The sequence below is a fragment of the Heloderma suspectum genome, chromosome 17, assembly GCF_057233095.1.
Source record: "Heloderma suspectum isolate Gila_16-S chromosome 17, 16-S_ref, whole genome shotgun sequence".
Taxonomy (NCBI): Eukaryota; Metazoa; Chordata; class Lepidosauria; order Squamata; family Helodermatidae; genus Heloderma; species Heloderma suspectum.
Window position 1 is genome coordinate 12,337,747 of NC_139474.1, and position 25,765 is coordinate 12,363,511.

Genomic DNA, 25,765 nt, shown 5'->3' on the forward strand with positions numbered 1-25,765 from the left:
GAACCCGAGTCACTCCCGAAAGGCGGCGGCGGAGAAGCGATCGACGCACACAACAACAACGCATCCCCGCCGGGAAAACGGTGGCGGAGGGCTTCGGGATTTCCCTGGCCGGGGAGAAGGGCGAGGCGAGGGATTTTGCTCGGAGGGCTTGCCAAAAAATCAAAACCAACGCAAGACGCCAGATTGACATGGAGAAAATACACACAACAAATTAAAAACGCAATAACGCCCTAGGCTGTGCCACCCCTGTGCCCTGAACAGGCTTCACCGGGCCTAGAGCTAAAGTGAAGTACAGAATCCTAGAGTGGAGAGGGACACCGAGGTCATCTAGTCCATCCCCTGCCCTGCTGGTGCAGGAAATTCATTGCTATAGCCAGTGGTGCAGTTACACTTGGCCCTTAGGGACCAAACCCCCCCCCCCCAAGCACCCAGAGAGCAGCAGATGATGAGGGCATCAGAAGCAAAGTCCCATCTTATTTCTGTGGCCACGATAGTGGCTGTGATTTCAGTGAGCTTAAAATGCAAAACTGCACATGCTCAGAGTAATTTTTAAAAATACAGAAAAATCAGGGTTGGCAAACGGTGTTGCTGTTCTCACATATCAGGAATGTTGGTTGTAAAGCGTGGAATGGTAGTTATGGGGGAGAAGAGAAATGTGAGATGTGTGTTTCGCAACTGAAGAAATACACGTGGCTGTCTAAAAGCTTCCCCACCCCACCCACCCCATATTGTTAAATCCAGGGTCAAAAATGACCCAGCGGCACCACAGGTTACAGATAGGGGTTTTACGCAGAGACTGGATGGCCACCTAACAAAGGAGAGACGGCCACCATCTGAGGCAATGGATGCCTTCCACCAAACAGCTTGTACCCTTGGGATGTTTTTCCTAACGTTTAGTCAAAACGCCCTTTCTTGTCATTTGATCCCGTTTGTTTGGGAATTTGCTCCATCATCTATGTGACAACCCTGCAACCCAGAACATCCAAAGGGAAATGCAATAGGGAGAAGATAACTTTTTAACAATGTGTTATGGGAGCAATCCTGAGGCCCCTAGACGTTGTCTGAGGAGCCATTGGACAGTGGGGATTCCCCCCTCCGAGGTCTCAGACAGGGCTCCTACCTTGGAAAGCGGAGTCAGAGATCTGATCCCCTGCCCCCTCGCAGCCAGTGCTGCCCTCCTAGATCAGAAAAGAACCACGCCGGCTGCCCTCCAAGGTCAAAAAGGCAACCTTGGAGAGGGGGGAAAGGGGGTGCTTCAGCTGGAGGGGAGGAGACCGGGGAGGCCAGGGTATGAGCTATCCTGAGACCCTTCCAGCCTCCTTCCATCCCCCTCTGAAGTGCAAAAAAGCCCATCTAGTGAAAAATGCAGGGCGGGAGCACGGGGAAACGAAGATTGCCTCTGCCGCTCCTCCCACCCTGCACCGGATGATCGGACGCCTCCAAGTTCGGGGGCTTCCAGTCACTGAGGGTGCAATCAATAGGATTGTGCCCTAATGTGGGAGAAAGAGCAGGCCAAGGAGGCGGAAGGAGGGCATCAGGCAAACCTCACATTAAACCAGGAGTGGGTCACATGCAAGTCCCTGCGGCTGTTTTTGCAGCCCTGCCACAGCCACATTCGCCACTGAATCTGTGGCAGTGGGCAAAATTGCAGAGGCGCAATTGTTTTTGAGAACAAGGTGCAAGCGCTCCATGTGTCTTGTTCCAATGGAAAAGCGGCACACTTTTGCCTACCACCACAGCAGCAAATCCAGCAGTGGGCGCACCCTTCGGTGGCTCCTGGGGGAGCAAAGTGGCCCTCAACTCCCGGAAGTCGGCCACCCGCTGTATTAAAAGTATGCGTGAGGAGACCACTGGGGCTACCTCTGCCCAAGGCTATTTCTTGGCGAAGCAAACAGGGCTGCTGCCTTGGGTGCCAAATTCTGGCGGTGCCAAAATGACCCCCCCTCCGCGAAGTTGTCAGGGGTGCTCCAGCCACCCACCCATCCATGCTGCCCAGAGAATGGCCCCGCTCGCCCAGTCGCTCACTCTGAGGAAGAGAGCAAGCAGGCTCTTTGGGGAGGCAGCCAGGCCTAAATGCCGCGCTTCAAGGGGTCCTTCCTGAAAGCCGAGCATTCTGGGCAAGATGGCTACAGAGATCGCCTGTGCTGCTGCAGCACAGGCAGTCTCCAGGGCCACCTCACCCAGAATGCCTCGCTTTAAGAAAGGACCCCTTGAAGCACGGCATGGGCGGCAGAGAGACAGCCGCCAGGGAGAGTAAAGAGAAGGATCAAATAAAGCAGTATATAAATGCTAATACTGTAGTTTTAAACATTTACATTTTATATTGTATTTTATGATGTATTTGGTGGTTTTAATTGTTGTGACTAGCCCAGAGAGCTTCAGCTCTTGGGCAGTAGAGAAATGTAATCAATCAATCAATTAATTAATTAATTACGTGAACCTCTGTTGTATTCCAGCATGAAGAATCGGCCTTCTGGGTAGGCTGCTGCTAAATACACGTGAAAATCCAAGGAGACGAGGAACAGCACATGGGCAATTTAAGCCCAGGAAAATAAAACCCCACGGCATATCCCCACACACGCCCCGCCTCAATCGGCGTAGCCCGCCTGCCCGTCGCTGCTGTCGTCGTCGGAGAGCAGCTCATCGGGGCTGCACGCAAAACACACCCGGCCCATGTCCTGCCAGCAGATTCGGCAGTACAGGGTGCCGCAGTCTGGGTTCGGGCACAGGCAGGAGTTGTGGGATTCAGGCAAGTTGCAGAGGATGCAGCGCCGTCGGAGAAAGCGCTGCAGGAACGGGAACCAGCGGCCCAGTCGGTCCAACAGGGGCTTCTCCTGCAGCGAGGAGAGGGAAGAGGGAGGCATTCAGTGCCAGTCAGAGAGGCAGATGAAGGGGGAAAGCATCAGGTTCAAGGCCCGGCCTCTCTAGGAACAGTTGCAAGGCTCTCCGGTTCCAAAGCTATGAAATAACTCAGCCAGTGATGGAGCACGTGCCTTGCACGCAGAAAAGCCCCCGTTTCAACCCCTAGCAACTATAGGTGTGTGTGCTTTTAAACCCAGCTCCCCCAAAACATAAAGTTAGCACACCCAAGATTCTAAACCAGCTCTCCCTGCAGTGGTAGCTTTCTACATGCAGAGAGGGTTTAAAAAACAGTATATGGATATCAATGGGAGCCCAACAAGGGGGGGTTTCCTACCTCCGCTTGCAGTGTGAAGTAGTACAGGTCCCCTGCACTGCCACATTCTGCAGCGTGTGGGAACGGGCCTAGTGAGCCTGCATCTTGAGTGGAAGAGCTGCAGCTTACCTGTGGACCCTGTGCAGGGGTAGGCCAAGACATTTTGCTCCCTGAGGCAGCGGACAAGATGGTGTCCCCCCTCCCCTATTCCATATGCAGAACCAGGGTACTATCCTTCACTACACCTGAGGGAAGCGGGCTCAGATACGGAGCACAGGACAAGCTGTGTGCACGCACACAGCTGACTGTGCACGCACACACAGTCCTGCCCTGCAAGAGGGCTAAGGAGGAACAGCTGCCCACCAGTCTTGGGGGGCCTTGGGCAAGGCATCCTCAATGGCCCCCCTCCCTCGATGAGTCGGCCTTCTCAGCACCACGGTCACCAGCTGCTCTCACTCCGCCTCCTCTTTCTCAGCATCACTCCCGCTTGCGTGCTTGGCAGGCAGAGAGCCAGGGAGCAAGCAGGCCGTGGCATCCCCTGCTCCTCCTCCAGACCACCACCATTGTCTGGGCCGGAGCGAGAGGCAGGGGAACAAGCAGGTTGGAAGGAAGAAAATGAGAAGGAAGCCCAGGGGCTCTTGCCACTGGGCCCCTGCTGGAGTGCGGGCTCTTGGCAGCTGCCCAACCATACCCACCTTCAGTGCCGGCCCTGCCCGCTCCCCCAGCATGTGCCAACTGAGGCAGTTGCATCACTGTGCCTCATGGCAAGGCCGGCCTGATTGTATGCTCTGTGCGTCGGAGGCCACAGCCTGAAACAAACCAACGTGGCCTGGTAATCAGGCACCGAAGGCACCAGGCTGGGCTGGTAATTTGCTCGATGACTGGTCCCAGTGGGAGGGGACAGGCCAGAGGCTGCTCTGCTGAGCCAACAGGAAGCCATGCCCTGAGGTCTCTGCACAGCAAGGGGGTGGAGAGCCGGAACGTAGCGGACTGAAGTGGACAGGATATAGGGGACGCCGCCTTGGAAAGGTATTCACGGGCTGCAGGGTACTTGCACTCAGAGGCCCACGTGCAAGATGTGCAGAGGGGGGCACGCAGGTTGGGGCGAGGAGTTTGGTCTTTATATGTATATAACATTTCGCTGTGTAAAAAGAAGGGGAGAAATTACATAGACTTTAAACGAGCACTGAAATGTTCTATCAAAGAGGACACAATTCTCAGAAATGTACATTACTACTACAAAATCAACACAGAAAAAAGAATGTATGGTTGCCCCTTAGGGTCAAACTTATTATTCCAGAAATTAATAAACAGTGACCATTTTTCTGTAACCATTAATAAACAGTGACCGTTTGTTCTGCTTGTTTCCTGCAAAACAGCCCTCCCCAACCTGGTGCCCTCCAAGCGTGTTGGATTACAGCATCCATCATCCCCCATCCACACAGCCCCTGTGAGCTGGGGATTATGGATGTTATAGTCCAACACATCTGGAGGGCACCAGGTTGGGGAAAGCTGCTGTAAAAAGTCTTGCAAAATGTCATTTTTGGTTATTCAAGCTATTTCCCATATTTTCATTAAAAAGTCTGGAATTGACAGTGTTATCCGTTGTTTTCCAGTTCAGAGCAATGTATATCGGTCTTTGCGAATTCTGAGATGTATGGTCCTGATCCACACCTGTCGGACAAATGTGTGGATTGGAGCTTAGCTATCCAGCAGAATTTTTACCCCCTCACAAATGCTGCGCTGCAGTTCGTAGCAGTTTATAGATGTATCAAGACCCAGATTTAAAAACGGATTTTGGAGAGCATATGTAGTCCGCATTGGAATACATATTAAAATATGTATGACACTGTGTATTGTAAGGGTTTTTAAAAATCACATTACTACACCAAGCAGAACAGAACTATGGGTAGTAAGGGGGTGTTCTTGTGCTCATGTCCTGCTTGAGGGTTTCTCGGAGGCTTCCGAGCGGCCACTGTGGGACAGAATGCTGTACAAGAGAGGTCCTTGGTTTGATCAGGAAGGGCTTTTCTGATGTTATTGTCACACAGATCAGAAATAGAACCAAGGTCTACTCAGAGGCTGCATCCCCTGCCAGCCAAGAACATCACAGCAAGGGGACGGACAACCTTGCCCCATCCACTGGCCAGAGAAGGAAGTTTGCTTTGCCCTTCCCTGCCAGAAACAGCACCTTTGAAACAAAGAACTGGGGCCGGAGTTTTGCTTTTTTGTCTTTCCTCCTCCCTCCCAATCCCGTTTCCTTTTGTGTCGTGTCTTTCAGATTGTAAACCCAAGGCCAGGGACTGTCTCCACATTCATCTTTGTAAGCCGCTCTGGGAGTCTTTTTTGCCGAAGAGCGGGGTAAAAATGCAGTCAACAAACAAACAGATTCTGCCAGCCTTAACTGGGCGCACAAGCTGAGCCCAAGGCAAGGAGGCAACTCCAGCTGATGGAGGAGTCCAAACGGTGTGATGCCGCCGACAAGGCTACTCACCAATCTTTTGTGCCGCCGGGCCCGCAGGATAATGCGCTTCCGCTGCACCGTCATGAAAGCCACGCGCTGCCGCAGCATCTCATTATAAAGAAAGAGAACACGCTTCTTCTCCCGCTGGCAAATAGAGGGGAAAACGTGCGTGTGCAAGGAGGAGAGTTGTGAGGCAGCTGTCCTAGGCCTAGGACGAGCCACCGCCAAGGTCAAAGGGGGGGTTGTCACCTCTTTTCACTGACTCATCAAAAAACCTCCAGGTGCCCCCACCAAATGAGGAGAGGGGGCTACTGAGGAGGGGGCCTTTTCAGTGGTGGCACTCCAGTTGCAGAATGTTCTCCCTGGGTGCCGTCTACACTGTGGTCCTTTCAATGCCAACTCATGATTGTGTTATTCTCCCAGGCATTTTAGTTCTTTAGTTCCTGCCATTTTCAAATCTGTGATTGTATTTTTAAATATTTATGCTGTGGCTGGTTTTTACTTTGGTTATATACTGTAGTTTTAATGTATGTATGTATGTATGTATGTATTATTGTGCTGTATTCTAATTGTTGAAAACCACCCAGAAAACCTCGGCTATTGGCCGGCACAGAAATGTAATAAATAAAAACTGAATGGCCTTACAGGGTTATGGGGATGTGTGTACAAATGTCAAGTATTATTATTTAGTATTCTTCATGCTGACGTCAGGTGGGGGACCCTTCACCTGTTATACATTTATTTTTTATTAAATGTACTTATATGCCACCTTTTAGGGAAAAGTCCTCTGTAAGGGGCTTACGAAACATATTTATTTATTTGTTAAATTTATTAATCGCCCATCTGACTGGTCACCCAGCCACTCTCAATTAGCTTCCTATACATAGCGGGACATGGCTTTTTGCGATCCAGTGGCACTGTGTTCAGTCCAGGCCCTCAGTCATCTGCCTGTAAATTGTTCAGCTGTGCCTGGGACTGCAGAGCAATGCATTCTAGCTTCATCCATTGGCCAGAAGACCAAGGCTCGTGGGAGGCTGCACCCACTGCACCCCAGGAAGGACATCACATTGAGGAGGGGAGACAACCCGGTCCCCATCCATCAGCCAAAGAAGGAGCAATGCTTGTTTTCCTCTTCCCTCCCTTTTCCTTTTTCCTTTCGTGTTGGTGTCGCTGAGATTGTAAGCCTGCAGGCAAGGACTGTCATGTCTTTCAACAGCTGTGCAGCGCTTCGAAAATGTTAACTCTTTCCAAAGGGGTAGCCTGTTAGCCTGTTGCAGCACAAAACAACAAAAAAAATCTTCTGACACCTTAAAGATGTATAGTGTATTCTGGCTTGAGCTTTTGTGGGCGCTGCCCACTTCATCAGATGCATGAATATCTGATTCTGATCCGAGTTCATGCAATGGATGAAGAGTGTATCGTCCAGGAAAGCTCGTGCCAAAACAAATTTGTTACTCTTGAAGTGCCATGAGATTCTTCATAGAAAATGTTAGACATTTTGCAAATGAAGGCACAGAGTCATAGGGTTGGAAGGGGACTATAAGACCGTCGAGTCCAACCCACTGCTCAGTGCATAATCTTATGCATGTTTAGACAGAAAAAAAGCCTACAAGGCATGTGCAGCGCTTGTAGGCCGTTTTTCTGTCTAAACATGCGTAGGGTTGTGCTCTGAATAAATATTAATAATAATAATAATAATACAACTGCTGACAACTGAAGACACACTTGTTTGCCTGGGCATTTTCCTGACCGCTAGCATTGTCAGCTACCCCTGGCTATTTTAATGAGATTTTATTAGGTAAAATCAAACATAAATCCTACTGTTGAGTAGACCCATTAAAGTGAATGGGACTTAGCTTAGTCATGACTAACTTAAGTCCCAATTATTCCAATGGGTCTACTCAAAGTAGGGCCTTATGGTGGACTTTACCCATTGTTTTCGTCCTTGTTTTCTTCATGATTTTATCTTGCAAACCGCTTTGGGATCCGTTTTTAAATAAAAAGCGGTAAAGAAATTGTGATGTTATCATAATCCTAATGATAGTGACAATCATAATAGCAGTAATATTAATGACAATAGTGGTGAACATGACGATAATAACGATGCTGTGAGCCTGAATCCCATGAAGGGCACACCAGAGCAAGGCTCCGAGGGTGTCTTGTGGGGTTGGTTTCAGTCTTCGGCCCAGCACACCAACCTTGGGGAAATAGAAGGCAGCGATGATGCGACGGAGACGGAAGACATACACCTGGGCGAAACACAGCAGCACCAGGGCACCCAGGGGAATGGCGCAGTTCAGGTACTGCTCTTTGCGCATCCCTCGTGCTTCCGGCAGACACTCTGTGGAAGGCAGACAGAGAGGGAGACAGGTGGTGGAGGCTTCCCAGCCCTTGGGAAAGCTAAATCGGTTGGCCTATTTTTGCGGCAGTGAAGGCTGGAGGCTATGATGTCAGCGGAACCAGTCAGCTGCACCTTGGATAGCTGCTTTAGAGTTCTGACTGGTTCCGACTGAAACCCAGAGTAGATTCACCGCCCCACATCAGGGCCGCCAGCCTCCACAGCTTGGCAGCAAACCCAGAGCCATTTTAAAGGCAGAGGCATTAAAAAAAGAAAGCCCACTCTACGGAGCAGGGGTGCCACATCTCAGGCCAATCCAGCCCTCGGGGTTCCCCAGAGGGCTACACCCCCTTCCCTGGCCACTCCTGATTTCCCCCAGCCATCGATCATTTGGTGGTTTCTTGGCTTTTGCACCGTTCCCCCACCCCCACCAGCCATCGTGGCTAAATGGAACCTCCAGCGTGAGATGCAGTCTGCTGTCGGAGCCAGTGGCCACTGGTGCCCATTGGGGCTGGTGGGGCGGAGGCAGGGCAGATGTTCAATGTTCTGTTGGGACTGGAGAGGAAGACAGGAGAAGATCGTGTGTGGCCAGGGCCGGCCCGACCATTAGGCAAAGTGAGGCGGTCGCTTCAGGTGGCAGAGGCTGGGAGGCGGCAGCAAGGTGTGCCACATGGCCCTAAGCTAGCCGATGCCTTCAGGTGCGGAGGAGGGGGCTGACCCATTGCTGGTGTCGAGTAAGATTCAACTGCCAGCCCAGTCAGCTTTCGAACATGGAGGAGGAGGGAGTACCGTCTTCTCCTTTGCCTCAGGCAGCAAACTGTCTTGGGCTGGCCCTGGGTGCGGCACTCAATGGCTGCACGTGTACTTGGTTGTCTCTGCCACAGGTGGGGGACAGGTGGAGGGTCACTGCCCCACTTGCCCCCAATACAGAACCACCTCTGGTCGCACCCGAGAGACACTAGCCACATGGCTGCCTTCAAACCCTGCTTGTGAGCTGCCCAGAGGCCTCTGGCTGACCCCTTGGAAAAGATGATGCTAAAATAGATGGGCTGGGGGATGGCTTATTGTCTTGCATGACCCCCTTAGAGGTTGGCCAGCTCACCCTTTACCCAGGAAGACTGGGCAAAAATGATTGCCCCAGCCTTACAACCCCGCCCCCTGCAGCATGCCTGCACCGTGTGTCCGTGCCTGCATCCCCCCGCCCTGACTTACGCACGTTGGTCGTCTCCATCACCATCTCCGAGGAGGTGTTCAGGGCCCCGATGGTGCTCCGCAGAAGCCGCGCCATCATGGTTTTCCCACCGACCTTGACTTCCAAGTGGTGACTGCCTGGAGAGAGAGGGAACCCAAAGCAGCTTACGCGGTCCTCCTCCCGGGGCCATCTAGACTATTGCAGGGAGGAAAAGATGGGTCCATCGATAGCGCCCTCTCCCCAAATCTGCAGCTGGCACTGTGTGGGAAATTTATTTATTTATTTGTTCATTTATTACATTTAGATCCCTCCTTCTTTCCTCTAAAGAACCCAAGGGGGTGTACATGATCTTTCTCTCCATTTTATCCTCACAACAACCCTGTGAGGTAGGTTAGGCTGTGAGTCAGTGACTGGCCAAAATCACCCAGTGAGCTTCGTGGCCGAGTGAGGACTAGAACCTGGTTCTCCCCAGTCCTAGTCCAACACTATAACTATGGTTAGTCCCCTGATAAAGAGATCACAAAGTCATAAGGTTGAGAACGGAACATGCAGCTTCTTCGCTGAAGCTAAGCAGGCTAATGTCTGGTCAGTGCTTGGATGGGGAACCCCAGCCCCCACCCTGAGAACTTCTACCACCTTGAGCCCCGTGGCAGGATATAAATGTACGGAAATAAAGTTAAAGTAAACAGTGTTGCCTGTTTCATGCGTTTATCATCTCCAGCTGATGTTTAAGGCAGGGCTAGAGGAGGGGGAAAGGAAACCTCCCTTCCGGGGCAGGGGGACGGAACAGGGTGCCACAGGTCACAACTTACTGCGGAAAGAGTATTCCACAAAGGAGTGGTGTCTGATGGTACTGAATATGATGTACAGCAGAAAGTCAAGGACACAAGCAATCAGCAGGAAGATCAAAGCTGGCAAACAGCCCAGTAACTCCATCATCTGGAAAGAAGCAGGGGTGTAGGGCAGGCGGAAGTGTGGGGCGGGGAGACAGAGGGGCCAACGTGAAAAGCGGTAGTGAAAAAGGCAAACTCAGCATCAGGAAGGGGGAAAAGACCAAAAATATTGTGATGCCTTCATCCAAAACAAGGGTGGGGAACCTGTACTCCAGCTCCCATCAGCCCCAACCACTGTGGCCAGGGATGATGGGACTTGTAGTCCAACAACACCCAGAGGGGCACAATTTCCACACCCCCTTGATCTAAAACATTCAAATGGCACAGCCATGCTTACCGTTTCAGGACTCTACTGCTTTCTTCTGCTGCATGTGCTAAATAATGTTGCTTATAGAATCCTGATAGAGAAATGGAACCTCCCATGTTCAGAGGCAATGTACCTCTGGACAGCAGGTGCCGGAAACAAAGAGCAGCGGGAAGGAAGGCCAGGGACTTCCTGCCCTGCTTGTGAGCTCCCGGGGGCCTATGGCTGGTCACTCGTGGAGAGAGAACATGAATACCAGCCATGACTCCTGTACATGGGGAATTTGGGGCAGCACAGCTCTTCTACACCTCTGCGTGATGAACTATGCCTCTCCCCACCCCAGGATTCCCCAGTTCTATGCGGCAGTTAAAGGCACCGAAGGAGCCCAGCCACCTGACACCCCCCCCCGCAATTTTATGTCTTGCCCCTTTACCTCCCTCCAACTTTCCCCACCAGCACTGTAGGTCTCTGCCTGCAAAGCCCATCCATTTACCATGCTCTTGGTCTCAGCCGGCTGGAAAGAGAGGCGCGAAGGGTCGATGACACTGCTTTGTTCTGCACGCCGCAAGGGCAGAAGCGTACGTTTCTTCTGAAGGATTACCGGGGGGTGGGGTGGGGGGGTGAGATAGAAATCAGAACATTGGCAATATGGTGCTAGACCCTGCACCCCAGCCCTGACTGGCCCTCCCCCACCGCCCGGCACCTCTAGAAACTCACACCAGCAACACTTGTCTGTCTGTTGTCTGGACCGCTCATGCCCTGAACGGGTCTTTCTCTGGAATGCCACCAGCTCAGCCTAAGTTTCTCTCATGGCAATTGGCACACTGAACCCCCCACCCTTTGCAACAGGGCTGGGGAACCTGGCCGTACACCCTTTCCCCTGACTGCCAGTCATCGGGTGGCTTTCCCGGTCTCGCACAGTTCCCCTGGCCCCATGCGAAAAGGTTGAAATCCCTCTCCGAAGGCTCAGTTCCTGTCAGGAACAGCGTCAAGCTAAAAGATGCTGGCATTGGGGGGGGGGCGCCCCTCTTGGCGTAGGCTCCGCCCACCACTGGAATGCGGCCCCCGAGAGCTCCTCTGACATGGAATTCGGCCCTCTGGCTGAAAAAGGTTCTGCAGCCCTGCTTTGGGAGGTGAATGGAAGCTTCCAGAAAGGAAAAAAAGTTGGTTTGCTTTGGAGTCCTGAACACACTGTGGTTAAGGACTTAAGAAGACCCCTACTGGATCAGACCCAAAGTCAGTCTAGAACAGCATCCTGTTTCCTGCTTTAGCCAGCCAGGTCCTTCTAGGACACCCACAAGCAGGGCAAGCAGACGGGAGCCCTTGCCTGCTGCTGTTGCCCCTGGACCTCTGATATTCCAAGGTGAATCTGAGCTCCAATTAGCTATTGACTCCAATAGCCATCAACAGACGTATCCTCCGTGATTCTGACTGCCCCGCTGCTCTCTGAGATCCTTCCTCCATCCCACCTTCTGGACTTATTTTGGACTCTGTTGCCCACTACTGGTAACCTTTGACCCCTAGGGCTGTGTGCGCCCCCCCAGCTCCACTCACCCAGCTGACCCTACCTGTTTCCTACGCCGGGCGTCTATCTGCCGGAAATAGCGGGATATATAAAGATTGTCAAAGCGGATGTCTTGGTTGTAACTGTTTGTATAGGAGAAAGCCCTTGAAGAGAGAAAAAGTGGGGGGGATAGGGAAAAGTTGGCAAGGGGAAGGGCTGGGGAGGGTCACTCCAGCCTTATCTGCCCAACTCCCCACTATAATCACACTGAGACCTACTTCCACTTCCCCTGCAAAAATAGGCAATGTTAAAACTGAACTTTTCCATTTAAAAATGAAGAATCAAGCAAGTAGTCCTCATGGTTTGGGAGGAAGCCCACTGGACCCAGTAGCGTAGTGGAGCCAGGCTCGCAGGGATGCAGCACCAGCACTTTTAGATTAGCGGAACACTGACGTCATCTGCCACCGCCTCAGACTTCCCTGTTCCCTCTGAGCTCAGCTGCAATCCTCACAGCAGCTGCAGGCAAATTAGTTCTTCCAGCAGCAAGAGCTGTTCCCTGTTGTAATCCAAAGTATTTTGGGCTGGAATGGGCAATTCAGACCCTTTCGTTTGTCAAAAGATCTGCTCCTGATGGAGAAGAAAACTCCTAGAACTGGTTTGTTGAGATGTATGAATGCAGCTGCCTGCGTTTTTGGACTCTCCCTCAGGTGATGGCTGTCACGATGGGCACCTGCAGTTCCAAATTGTGGCACCCCGGCTGTGGAATGAGCTTCCCAGAGAGGTTTGCCTGGCACCTACATTGTACTCATTCCAGCGCCAGGTGAAGACCAATTTATTCTTCCAGGCGTTTGAGGTCTCCAGTTTGTTTTTATCTGGTATTGTATCTTTATTATTATTATTTTTTGCACCGTTGTTGGCTCTGTTTGGTTATTTTTATACTGTAGTTTTAAACTTGTACATTGTATTTTATTATCTATATTTTATTGTCTGGTATTTTTTGGTTTTAACTGCCAGAGAGTTTCGGCTATTGGGCAGTATAAAAATGTAACAGATAATAGATAAATAAGTAATACATTTGCCACTATACCCCTGGGTGGGCAGCATCTGCTCTGAAAGGGGGTTTCCTGCTCATCATGGGCTTTGATGCTCTCTGCTTCTCCCTCTGCATGTCCCAGTGGGGTACAATTTCTTATCCACCCCCCACTGCACACCTCTGTATTGCCCCAACAGACACGGGGCACACCGTAACGTGGATTTGCAATGTAAAATACATAAATGCACATTTATGTAAACACAAATGTAAACACATTTATTGCTGCTAGCCGCCTTGGGAGGGCTTCTGCCCTGAAAGGTGGCCCAGAAATATTTTAAATAAATAAATAACCGTTCTCCTGCAGACGCTGAAACCATGTGCTCCGTGACCAAGCCCTGACCCTGCTCCGCCGAAGGCCCCGTCTGACGCGGCCCCCCTGCCCCAGTCAGACTCACGAGGCAAAAACGAAGACGAACATGCAGGAGAGCAGGACCCGAAGGACGGACATGGCGGTGCTCAGACGGCTGCTGTGCTCAGCCAGCTGTTCGTTGACATCGTCCACCAGGTGCTTGTGGGAGGAGATGTCAGCCCCCACCAGCATGGATTGATGCTCTTCCTGGGTGGTCAGGGAGAGGAAGGGAGAGGAAGAAGAGGAGGAGGGGGCCACATAGGTGGTCCCCATGCCCTCGGCAGTCCCTGGCAAGAGAAAGACACCACCCACGCACCTTGACCACTAAGCTGGTGGTGAAGTCCTGGTTTAAGCTGTCCACAGAACCGTTGACCCGGTCGTAGGTCTGGCCAAAGTTCCCTTCTACGGGGATCTTGTCACGGCACCAGGTGTGCATAACTGAGGAAGAGGGCCGGGGAGTGAATAAATGTGCATCAGTGAACACAAGCCTCGTTCTCGCTGAGGTGATCAACTTTGGGCAGGATTATACCACATCAGATGGCAGGGCTCTACGACTTTAAGCAGCAGGTGGGCGGGTCGCACGATGGAATGCTCCTCCCTACCCCACCCCAGAATGTCCCTGAACACAGGAAACTAGCATTTCAGGATGAAGTGTTCTAGACTAGCCTTCTTTCGGCAATGCTAGCTTTCTATGGGCAGGGAGTATATTTTTGGTTCTAGCCAAACCTTCTCCCCGCTATGGTAATTTTCTATGTGAATATATTTTGGGTGTGGAGGAGCATGCCATCATTTCAGCCCCACTCCACCCCCAAACCTGGCACCTGCTATCTAAAGTGGTACAGGCCAGACATAGCAACTTAGGGGTGACTTAGCTACCCATGACTATGCATGTGCTGAGACCTTCTTTCCAAAGGGAAAAGGCAGATGAAGCGTTGGCCTCTGTGACTGGTCCATCCTGGGATCATTCCCTCTATTTCCAATGTTCGGGTGCAAGTGCCAATGCTTGGTTCAAGTCCCCACTCGGCCATGAAGCTCCCTGGGTGACTTTGGGCCCATCACTGACTATCAGCCTGCCCTACCTCACAGGGTTGTTGTGAGGATGAAATGAAGAGGAGGAGGATCATGTACTCTGCCTTGGGCTCCTGGGAGGAAAAGAGGCAGGATATAAATGCAACAAACAAACCAATAATAAAGACGGAGGTATTGGCAAGTTCAGGGGAACCCAAGTTCTGCAGAGGTATGAAACATTATTAGGAAAAAAAACAACCCTAAGGAGAGGGGGGACCTTCAAGAACAACCCAGTGGAGAATACGGACTAATTGCTGGGGGGAAAACACCCAGAAAGACAGACGGGGGGGGGGAATGTAATGGGTCCCCCGAGGCTGGAAGAGTGTACAAGAGCTCTCTAATACAAGGTTGTCTTGCAAGTCCCCTTGTAAATGCTAACGAATCTGGTTAACACATGAAGTCTCTTTACACAATGTCAGACCGCTATTGGAGTGTCAAGACCACTCCCTGATTTCCCCCAGCATCTGCTACTTCAGCCTTTAAACTGGAGATGCCAGGGCATCGAATCTGGGACCTTTGGCAAGCGAACACGTGACACTTCAGTGCTACGGCCGCTCCTAGCGTAGCCCCTCAGGTGCAAGACCTGAGCCCAAGGTACCCTCAGTTGGACCTGGATCTGGCCCCCACATAGGGATGTCGGAAGAATCCACAATGGAATCAAATGAGTTCAGATTTCTATGAATCCGACCCACGGATGCCACAGCAGACCAGCTTTTCCTGAGTCGCACAGATTTCATGGACTTGTGGACCGGTTTCTTTACTTTCAGGAATGTTATGCCAATTTAGTTGTAGAGAAATATGTAAAATAAAAAAAATCGCAGCTGAAAATGTACATTTCCCCCTTAGGCTAAAGCATGAAAATGCACATGGGGGGGATTTGCGCATTGGGGGATTTGCACATTTTCGCAAGCACGAATTTGCTCAAATGCAAATTGGCACGAATTTGGGAAATTGGGAAAAAATCTGATTCCATCAACGAGGGGACAACGGAACAAAAGGCAGCTGACAATCCACGAAACACAGATGTAACAGATTTTACAAAATCCATACATCCCTACTGTCACATTGTGTCTCTAAGATGCAACTAGATCAGTCATGTAATTTTTTAATATCCTTTTTCGCAAGATTACAAGGTCTGGGGCATCTTAGCTCAGAAAAAAAGCAAATGGGGCAGGAGGCAGGACAGAGGTGTACATACTCATGCCTGGTGTGGAGAAAGTGGACAGAGAGACGTTTTCCTCCCTCTGTCACCATACTAGAACCCAACGGGGTCGTCACATGAAGCTGATGGGTGGGAGGTTCAGGACAGATCACAGGAAGGGCTTCTTCACACAGCGCAGCGTTAAACTGTGGAATTCGCTACCACAAGACGAAGTGATGGCTGCCAGCTTGGACAGCTTCAAGAGGGGATTAGTCAAATTTACCCGGCTCCTCTCATCCTTGGCCATGACTCACTCTTGGCAAAATTGCAGAGGAAGGTGAATTTCATGGGAACGCAGAGCAGGTGGTTGATAAGAGGCACGGCAATGGTGCGCATGCAGGATCGGTGCTTGGTGTCGAACCAGGCGCGGCAGCGCACGATCGCTTTGTCGATTATGTCTAGAATGAGAAAGGAAGCCACAACATCCCACCCTTTCTTTCTTTCTTTTGATTATTTCATTTAAAACATTTGTATCCTGCCCTATCTCATTAAGATCTCGTGGCGGCATACAGATAAAATCAATTTAAACAGTGTACAACAATAAATAATTTAAATAGCTACAAATATATTAAATCATTACGCTAGCTAAGACCAATTTAAAATCTAAAACAATAAGGGGGGCAATCCTATGGGGATGGGTGGCTGCCTCCAAACCCAGAGGCGACCGCCTATCCAGCGCAGGGCAGGAGAAGCACGGAGGGGATTGTTCCGTCCATGCTCCTCCTGCCCTGCATTTTCTGCTAGACAGCCGATTTTGGCTGTCTAGCCACAGGAAGGAGGATCGGGGGAGGAGGCTGCCGGATGACACACTGGATGTGTCATGCCAGTGTTTCCACCCTCCCCGCCCCAGAACACGCCCCGGAATGCCCCATTTTGGCCGCTCCACACTGCTCTTCCGAGTGTGGAGCGCGGAAGGGGGGGAAGGTCGGTTCTCCGGGAACCGTCCTCAGCACATGGGCTCTGAGGTCGGTTCCCGGAAACCCACATATCCTATGGCCATCTAGCCACTGACTAGCGGCCATAGGATTGCTCCCTAAAACAGTTCAAACTGTGCAAACTCAGGGAATCCAATTAGCCCTCAAAGGCTTTGGTAAAAAGCCATGTTTTAACTCAGCGCCAAAATGAAAACAGCGTCGGCATCAATCGGGCCTCCAAGGGGAGTGCATTCCACAACCAGGGTGCCATAACAGAAAAAGATGCAGCACCCCATTTTTCCATTCTCCATTAACACCACCATGCCAGGTTCAAAATATTCTTATAAACAAGAGGGCCGTTAACACACATTACTAAATAGGGATGCATGAGAATTTGTTTTTGCCTGCAAAACATGGAAACACACCCCATTCAAAGCTTCGAGCACAAGTCCACCAAAAATATTCACAAATTGTCGAACACGCATTCCCGTTTGTCTTGTTCCTGATTCCCATTTCGATTGGTGCAAATTTCCTGATTTGCCCAAATTTCCTCACTTTACTAAATCAGCCCCTTTTAAGCCAATGGAGGAATCTGGTGCAATTTTGGGGAGATTTGCACTAATTTGGGGAGATTTGCACAACTCTCCTGTTCGATTGCAGCTGTGTTTGCACAAGTTTCCCATTTGCGCAAAGCAAGCAGTGATCGCAAACACAAACAGGAACTGGGGGCACAAGACGAGCAAAAATACAAGGTTCGGAGAATTCTGCCCATCTCAAACCTTGGTTGTTCCTGCATCCCTATTGCTAACCAACAATGTCGTTCCCATTTTAATTTTTCCGCAGGGGTGGGTGATGGGGAGCGATGCCTTGTTTAAAATGTGGCTATCGTTTGCCCCCCTACACTTGAAGCTCCCCTCTTTGCGCACACATGCGCCCATGCTCACATGTGCAGCGCATCCGCGTCTTTGCCTCGTACACCTCTTGTGTGGAAGGGTTGGCTTTCTGTATGGCTTTCCTCATCAAGCGCATGTCGTAGCCCGCCTGGCTGGCCACCTGCTTGTTCAGTTCCGAGAAGGAGCGGGAGACTTCTTGGGTTTCGGATCTCAGGGTCTCTCCGCTCTTCTGCAATAGAAACACAGCTACAAGTCATCGGGATGGTTGAATATTATGTCCAGTATCAGAAGCAGTATACCAGTTGCTGGGAACATGAGCAGAGGGTGCTATTGCATTCTCTTCAAGGCATCTGGTGGCCATTGTGAGAACAGAATGCTGAACTAAATAGGCCTTTGGTCCAATCTAACACAGTGCTTCTTGTGTTCCTATGTTACCCAGAGACACGGTGCTGGGGGTGGGAGGTGTCCTGAGGCTTACAGGGGAAGCTAATGTCATCTGACAGGGTCAGATCTGAGCAAGGAGATCCAGTCCATGTAGGACACTCAGGTCAAGGCAGGTGAGCTTGAGTCAGGTAGGTAAAATCCAGTCAAAGCAAGTGCATCAGGCCAGGAAAAGCCAGAAGCCCACCTGCATAAAGGGAAGCTGCAAGAAGACCACAGAGCATGAGCCTGGCCAGGTGGCGCTGTCGGCAGCTAGGAACATAGGAGGATGTTGTCTCAGCAGCAAGCTGAAGCCAAAGCAGGAGGGAGGTGGGACTGAGCAAGGGATACGGATGTTGGCAGCGCCATAGCCTGAGCCGTGATGGTCTCACATCTTTTTTTAAGCACCAGGCACAGCTGGTGCTAGAGCCAAACACCATGTCTCAGAGGCCAGGGAGAAGCTACCAACCAAGCAGAGCGAGACCCCCCTCCCCACCATCCCCACACTACCTAAGGAAGAGCCCTGCTGGATCATACCATGGTCCACCTAGTCCAGTGGCCAGGCAGATGCTACTGGGAAGCCCACCAGCAAAGACCACCTCCGAATTCAGTTTCGGAGAAGCTCTCAGGGGCTGCCTTCCAGTGGTGGGCGGAGCTGAAGGCAAAAGGGGTGGGGCCAAAATACCACCATATTTTAGATTAAAGCTCTTAGTGCCTGTAGCAAAGCCTTAAGAGAGGCAATTCAGCTTTTCAGAATGGAGAAAAAACTCGCAAAACAGCTGTGTGAAACCACCACACGGCCAGCGGTTGGGGGGAAGCGGACTGGATTTGGCCTTCATGCCAGAGGTTCCTCACCCCTGCCCTCCGCCAAGTGCCCAGGCACCTCCAAGAGGACTAGCATCTTAGCTTGGTGATCTAAGCCCTTTCTTCTCACCACCATGTCCGTGAGGATCTTGCGCAACGGGGCCATCGACACCTTCCAAGAGCGCTTGGCGTTTTCGACCTGCAGCTCCACAGTGCAGCTGACAGAACGGACAACTTCGCCAAGGTTGTGCCGGATGTTCGCCACGGGGCCTGGTGCCAGGGGTGGGGAAGGAGGGCGTCAAGCGGGAGAGAGGAACTAGCACCCACAGCACCGCATCATCCAGGAACGATGCCTCGGCTGCAGCTCCCTCAGGACAACAGCCTTGGAGTGCAGACAGGAGACAGCCTCCCGCAGCCTTGGCAGCACAGGGTCCAACCTCTTTCCGCCCAGGGGCATTTCGGAGACACTCTCGGGAGCCGCATTCCAGTGGTGGGCGGGGCCACAGGAAAAAGCAGCGCGGCCAGAATGCCAGCATATTTTAGCCTGACATTCTTACTGCCAGGAACTAAGTCCTAGGAGAGGCAGTTCAACCTTGCAGAATGGGGGAAACCCCAGCAAAAACAGCAAAACCACCCAGCAATTGCTGATTGGGGGACAGGGGCGTGGCCAGGGAAAGGGGCATGGCCACCTGGGGAACCCTGGAGGGGTGGATTGGGAGCCCAGGAGGGCTGGGTTTGGCCCCCGGGCCTGAGGTTCTGCACCCCTGCTCTGCAGGCATCACAGTAGTTCCCCCAGAGACGAGAATACGCGTTTACAATTTAAATTGCTGCATGGGATGATAATCCTGCTAAGTAATATTTCCCCCCCACCCCTCTGCTCTAGCCACTCTTGCCCTTTGCAAATTATTTGTTGGCTCTGCTCAAGCATGGGCACTTCACATAACATTCAACAATCGGAATTCTGCTGTTTCCCAAACTCTGCACCAAGAAAATCCAAATTCTCATACTACTATGATGATGATTATTATTATCATTTAGAAAAATAGTTCTAGATTATTATGGCTGTTTGATCAATTCCTGTGCTGTTTATTGTTTTGCATTATATTGTATTTTATTCTTTTAAATATTTGTATTGTGTTTTATATTTTCAACTATTCTATGGCATTTTAGTTTTTTAACTGTTTGTAATCTGCCCAGAGAACATTAGTTATTGGGTGGATTAGAAATGTAATGAATAAATACATAAGTTGTTGTTCTTGTTGTTAATGGTAGTAGTACTTATTATTATAGAAATTGTTATTGTCACAAGGGAGGCTTGGAAGGTGTAGACAAGGGAGAGGGCCTTCTTGGTGGTGGCCCCCTGATTATCATCTCTCCACTGAGGCCTGCCTGGTGCCAACACTATCATCCTTTCGGTGCGAGGTTAAGATTGTACTCCACTCCCAGGCATTTAATTGCATATGATGGGGCATTTATGTTAGCAGTCTTGAACAGGTCTAGTATTTCATTGAAATTGTTTTTAATAGTTTACATTGTTTTAAATTTGGTATATTGACATTTTACGCTGTATTTTATTATTTTTCATCTGTGGTTTGTGATTTGGTGAATTGTTGTGAACCGCCCAGAGAGCTTCGGCTATTCAGCAGTATAGAAATTAAATTAAATTAATTATTATTATTACTATTATTATTTCTTCCCAACCCCAACATATGAGTTCTATGTCAGTCAGCACAAGAGCAAAAGAGGGAACAGAGAGCCCAGGTTATAGTGCTTGTATTGCGGGGGGGGGGGGGGATATTTTTAGAATGATGAGATGGGGAGCCTAGTTCAGTGGTAGCTCAGGGCCATCACTCTTGACCATTTTGATTGCCTTTTTCTGCACTCCAATCCACATCTCCTCCTACCGGTTTTCTCCCCAACAGCTACCCAACATTCTGTGACTACTGAGCACGCTCAGTCCTCATTCGGCTGTTTTTAGAGGTGTCCCCCCCAACACATATTTAATCCCCCCCCCAAATATGCATTGTATTTCAGCAAAACCTGGTTTTCCCCCAGTCCTGCTGATTCCCTCCCACGTGTGTATGGGTGATACCATTTCGGCTACATAAGCATCAGCACTCACACCTTGAACATTGGAAATAGAGGGAAAGATTGCAAGAGAAAGAATGCCAAGTAACCACTGGTGTAAATGTCCATAAGTTTATACAGGGCCAGAATTTCTTGATGTAGAAATCTGGTTTAATGTAAGTAAAACATGTACTCCTGTTTAAGTGTAAAGGACACACACAACCATATATGCTAATGCTAAACCAAAGTATTTGTGGTGTAGTAAAAGCGTTGAGCCCCAAATTAGAGAACATGGTAGGAAGGGGTCATGGTAGAAAGCTGGGTATTTCTCTTACCATCATAGACTGTTGCCAACACGTAGGTGAGGATGTAAATCCGCCCTTCTTTCCCCAGGAATTTGGGTACCACCAAGAGGCTGGAGCAACGGAAGTGCGGAGAGATGCCCCAGCCCAGGGCAGCCACACCTAGAGGAGGAACAGAGCAGCCGGTCAGAATCAGTCTCCGCCCCAGTGTTATTATTCCTTCTTTATATAGCCACTTTTGCATGCATTTTACAGAGCACAAGATGACGGGTCCCTGCCCTGATGACCTTACAATCTAAAATTCAAGACAAGAGAGGGAAACAAAGGCAAGAGGAAAAGAGGAAAGGAATATGTCGTTGTTTCAGTTATATACACTTGTTCTGGTTACAGGCTTCCCTGCAGGAGGATAGATTTCCTCAACCCAGTACCCTTTGGGTATATTGGACTCCAGCTTCCCTCATCCCCAGCTAACAGTGGTGTAGCTGGGTAATTTTAGACCCTGGATTTAAGGGGGGGGGGGCTTTAGATGGCCACATGTATTACTTCAATTGTGAAACACACAAGTTGCATTGATTTCTTAGGGTGCAATCCTATGCATGTTTAGACAGAGAAAAGGCCTACAACTCCCAGCATTCGCCAGCCAGCCATGCTGGCTGGGGAATGCTGGGAGTTGTAGGCCTTTTCTCTGTCTAAACATGCATAGGATTGTGCCCTTAGTTATGTACCATATTTCTTGGCCGCCTTTCAGGGCAGAAGCCCTCCCAAGTCTGCATAAAATAATAAAACACATTTATCTTCTCCCCACCCCCCGCCCCCAACGACATTCCAGGGTTTACAACAAACATTCCCAACATGTTAGAACAACAACACCGTTTGCCATCCAGTGTTATTATTCCTTCTTTATATAGCCACTTTTGTAGGCATTTTACAGAGTACAAGATGATGGGTCCCCTGCCCCGATGACCTTACAATCTAAAATTCAACAGAAGAGAGGGATATGGAGGCAGGGGGGAAACAAATTTCTCATATATCCCCAAGTCCAGCACATCTGGAGGACACCAAGTGGTGCCACAGCAGGGCACATTGACTCAAAGAGAACCATGAAATGATGCCCCTTGAACTTCCGAAATCCCTTCTGAGTTCTTCCACCTCTGCACCTCCTCCAACCTCCAGAACCTCCCTCTCCCTCTCCTCACCCTGCACTCACCCGCCATGCTGAACATCAGCTCAATCTTGTGTCCTTCGCTGATGGACATTGGGAAAATCAGGAGGCGAGAGAGCCCTGGAATCCAAGCCGCCAAGGCAAAGGGGCCAAAATACAAAAAAAACACAAAAACCCACCAGCATATTTTATAAACCTCTTACTGCCAGGTGCTACGACTTAGGAGGGGCATTTCAACCATTTAGAATGGGGGTGGAAACCACACAAGTGACAGGAAACCACCAAACGGTTGGGGGGGAGGAAGGGGGGACAAGGAAGGAGGTGTGGCTCTTTGAGGTTCAACACCCCTGAAATAAATGGAAGTTGGAAGTTGTAAACTGGGAACTGGGTGCATACTTACCTCAGAGCAAGCCCCATTCAGTATGGTGGGACTTGTGTCTGCATAAACATGCACAGCATTGCATATTTAGTGAGGGCTCTCTACTGCCCCCAAATTCTTTTCTGCACCATACACGTCGGCCTGACTTCCAACAGCACCTGGATCTGTTGCATGTTCTCACGCCTCCCACAAAAAAAAACAACACCCTTATCCAGGTCAAACTATACTCACCCAGAGCAAATAAGGTCCCAATTCCAGACCCCAGGAAAAACTTCGCCACTCTAAATTCGTCAGGCTGGCTCCACAGAAAAGTTATGCAGAAACGGGGCAGGAGGATGCCAAGGGTATACTTCAGAGCTATGTGGACACAAAGGGGTTAATAATACCTGTGGAGGTTATCCAAAAAATGTATTCAAACACTATTAACAATGGCTAGCTGGGTGGCTTTTATGCAGATTTGGGGGGCATTGTCCCTACATGCAATTGCTAGTCTAGGGCAAAACAAAAGAAATTATGGACCTTGATATTCCATATGATCCAAAGATAACCCTTTTGGGATACTTAAAAGGAAAGCTTGGAACCGTTGGCTTGGACCAATTGTTTAATTTATAGGATGCTGCAAGAATTTGGATGGTAGAATATCAGAAATCCATGCAAACTCCTACCACCTCAGACTGATTTTTGTCTTGTTTTTATAAAGTTGGGACATTCCATTACTAACAAAATTGACCTTTTTTTTCAGTAAGTCACCCAAGGAGACAATTTAATAGATTTGTTGAAAGATGATGTCTATTTATAAATTTCTGGAATAATAATTGTCAAGGTATAACCTTCACCCATATGTCCTTCTTTCCATGCAGTAAACACTGGCTTTGCTTTTACTTGGTGGTCTTAGTTTATTTATTTATTTTATTAGCCGCCCATCTGGCTGGCTACTCAGCCCTCTAGGTCTTAGTTGTTGTGATTTGTCTATTGTTAATGTCAGTGTTCTGATCTTTCTAAAAAATATATTTGCATTATAACAAGACAAAAAGAAGGGGAGGGGGAATCATCAAACAACAGCAAAAAGAACATTAAAAAGCATACCCATTCACAAAACTGATTGCAACCATTAATTTTTTTAAAAGGGGGGGAGGAACCTCAACACTTCCATTTCAAATATATACCGTAATATAAGCATTACATATATAAGAATGCAAATGAAACTGACCACAGTAGGACATATGTTCAAATGCAGCAAAAGAATTTGTGTGTGTGTGTGTGTGTGCATATTATATCTGTGTGAATTATACACACACACACACGTTTTATATGTTGCATTATAAGGGGAACCTTCACAAATCAGTTTATGATAAACGAATACAAATATAATTTGGATAACTTAACTAATACAAAGGCATTCATTAAACTACAATTTCATGAAAGCAATCAAAGTATAAATACAAACATTAAGAAGTAGGGGTTAAAAATAAAACCCAGTACAGCTCTTGGAAAACAACAACAACCACCCAAAAAACAAATTAAACTCAAACCATCAGTAATGTCAAACTGCAGAAACCCAGCGCAGTATTATAATTAAAAGCTGATTTGAACAGAACAATTTTCTAAACCTGATCAGGGTGCAATCCTATGCATCTTTAGACAGAAAGTAACTCCTACAACATGGCTGGCTGGGGAATGCTGGGAACTGTAGGACTTTTTTCTGTCTGGGGAATGGCTGGGGAACACTGGGAGGTCTAGGGTGTTTCTTTCTGTCTGGGGAATGCTGGTAGTTGTAGGACGTTTTTCTGTCTAAACATGCACAGGATTGCACCCTAAAAAGATAATAAAGAAGGGGCCATACATATATCCCTTGGGAGGGGAGTTCCAAAGATGTGGGGCCACCACGGAGAACTACCTGCAATCGAACAGGTCTTGATGGTGGGCCTACGAAGAGGCCAACCTAATGCACCCCAAATAATGCCCCCTTCTCCACTCGTATAGATTTTGACTCTCCCCAAGGCTTGGGCGGGGCGAGGGCACCAGAGGGTCAGAGAAGGCAGCACTCACTCGTGTTGGCGGGCTTTCGCTTCTTGACTCTTGGATACTTCCCGTTGGAGACCTGGCGTCCCATGGCTCCTTAGACTCCTGCTAAACAAACAAATAAAAGGAGATGATCTCAAAAGAAGCAAACCCCGCTCTCAAGAGCGAACGCACCAGAGAGGCCACAATAAAAAATAAGGACTAAAGCAAGAGACAAAATTAGAACAGTCTTTAAAAAAAAATATTGTATACCTTGTGTGCAGGATGTTAAGAATAACTGTAGTATAAAAGCCCGTTCCCCCCCTGCCCCCCCCCCGTACAGACTAGCCTTCCTCAGCTTGGCACCCTCCAGATGTGTTGGAATAACTCCCATTATCCAGAGCTCGGACTGGGGTGATGGGTTTTGTAGTCCAACACATCAGGCAGGCCCCAGGTTTGGGAAAACTGGTAGAGATGTTCAGTGACCTTGTACTGCAATTACTCTTTAACTAATCCAGTGCATGACAAAGTTCTCATCTCCGGTGATTTCACCTTCGCCAGTTTCCATTCCTGTGACATCTAGCATCAAGGTGAAGCCCTGCCTGATATCAAAGAAATGGTGGATGTGTGTCTGGGTCGTACCACTTGTGGGGCATGCTCACATGATGTAATTCTTCTCCATACCAACCTGCGCTCTATTCAATTCCCTGCACATAGAAAACTAGCATGCCAGGAACTGTTCTCCCTGACATACTAGATTTCTACACATGGGGGAGGGGAAAATTCTATTTTTCATATGGAGGAGTGTCTCGTCATGTGACCCCCACACACACACACACAACACACATACACACCATCTGAAGTAGTACAGCCCAACTGTGAGAACTGTGCCATCGCAATCCAGGTTCTGCGTTGCCATGGAGAGCATGCCATTCTAATGTGCATGAAAAGTGTGTTACCAGGTGGGGTGTGTGTGTGTAGGGAGGAAATGCACTGCCTTTCCCCTCAGAATTCAAGCTATTCCGGGTGAGCTCAATCATAGATAGGAGCAATGGTGATTAAGTCATGGGAGCAGAGCTGATTCAAGTTGATTAAGTGGCCATGCCAGGAACCAGCCCATTTCCTTGAAAAAGTTAACCTCTGAAGTTCAGGGCCAGTACTTGGCCAGCCTCTGGTACAAAAGTTGCCAACTGTTGGTTTGGAAAGTATTAGAACCTCTTCATCGGGCAACCTGACACCCTC

At 49.4% G+C, this 25,765-nt stretch overlaps 2 protein-coding genes across 2 annotated transcripts in view; both read right to left on the reverse strand.

The window, feature by feature from the left end:
- The window catches only part of ADAM15 (ADAM metallopeptidase domain 15), a 49,541-nt gene extending 47,507 nt beyond the window's left edge, over positions 1-2,034 (reverse strand). The window contains exon 1 of the mRNA XM_084824682.1: positions 1,980-2,034. Coding sequence (XP_084680808.1) covers positions 1,980-1,983 — 4 coding nt within the window. The 5' untranslated portion in view covers positions 1,984-2,034. The remainder of the gene's footprint in view (positions 1-1,979) is intronic.
- A 271-nt stretch (positions 2,035-2,305) lies between these two features.
- DCST1 (DC-STAMP domain containing 1) lies at positions 2,306-25,492 on the reverse strand. The gene is made up of 17 exons (XM_084824436.1): positions 25,378-25,492; positions 24,572-24,652; positions 22,754-22,879; positions 22,189-22,263; positions 21,015-21,143; positions 18,743-18,882; positions 17,440-17,617; positions 15,836-15,979; positions 13,629-13,750; positions 13,359-13,519; positions 11,935-12,034; positions 10,860-10,955; positions 9,982-10,108; positions 9,190-9,306; positions 7,838-7,980; positions 5,670-5,783; positions 2,306-2,834 (listed from the first exon to the last, which is right to left on the reverse strand). The coding sequence occupies exons 2-17, from the start codon at positions 24,633-24,635 to the stop codon at positions 2,589-2,591; spliced, it is 2,082 nt and encodes a 693-aa protein (XP_084680562.1). The 5' UTR covers positions 24,636-24,652; positions 25,378-25,492; the 3' UTR covers positions 2,306-2,588.
- Positions 25,493-25,765: the final 273 nt, after the last annotated feature.

Excerpts from the sequence above, each read along its gene's own strand:
- DCST1 (XM_084824436.1), bottom strand. The coding sequence starts at position 24,635 with ATGGGACGCCAGGTCTCCAACGGGAAGTATCCAAGAGTCAAGAAGCGA. Across the intron at positions 22,880-24,571 it reads GCGAAAGCCCGCCAACACGA|CTCTGAAGTATACCCTTGGC; the intron begins GTGAGTGCTGCC and ends GTGTCCACATAG. Across the intron at positions 5,784-7,837 it reads CTGCCTTCTATTTCCCCAAG|CGGGAGAAGAAGCGTGTTCT; the intron begins GTTGGTGTGCTG and ends TCTATTTGCCAG.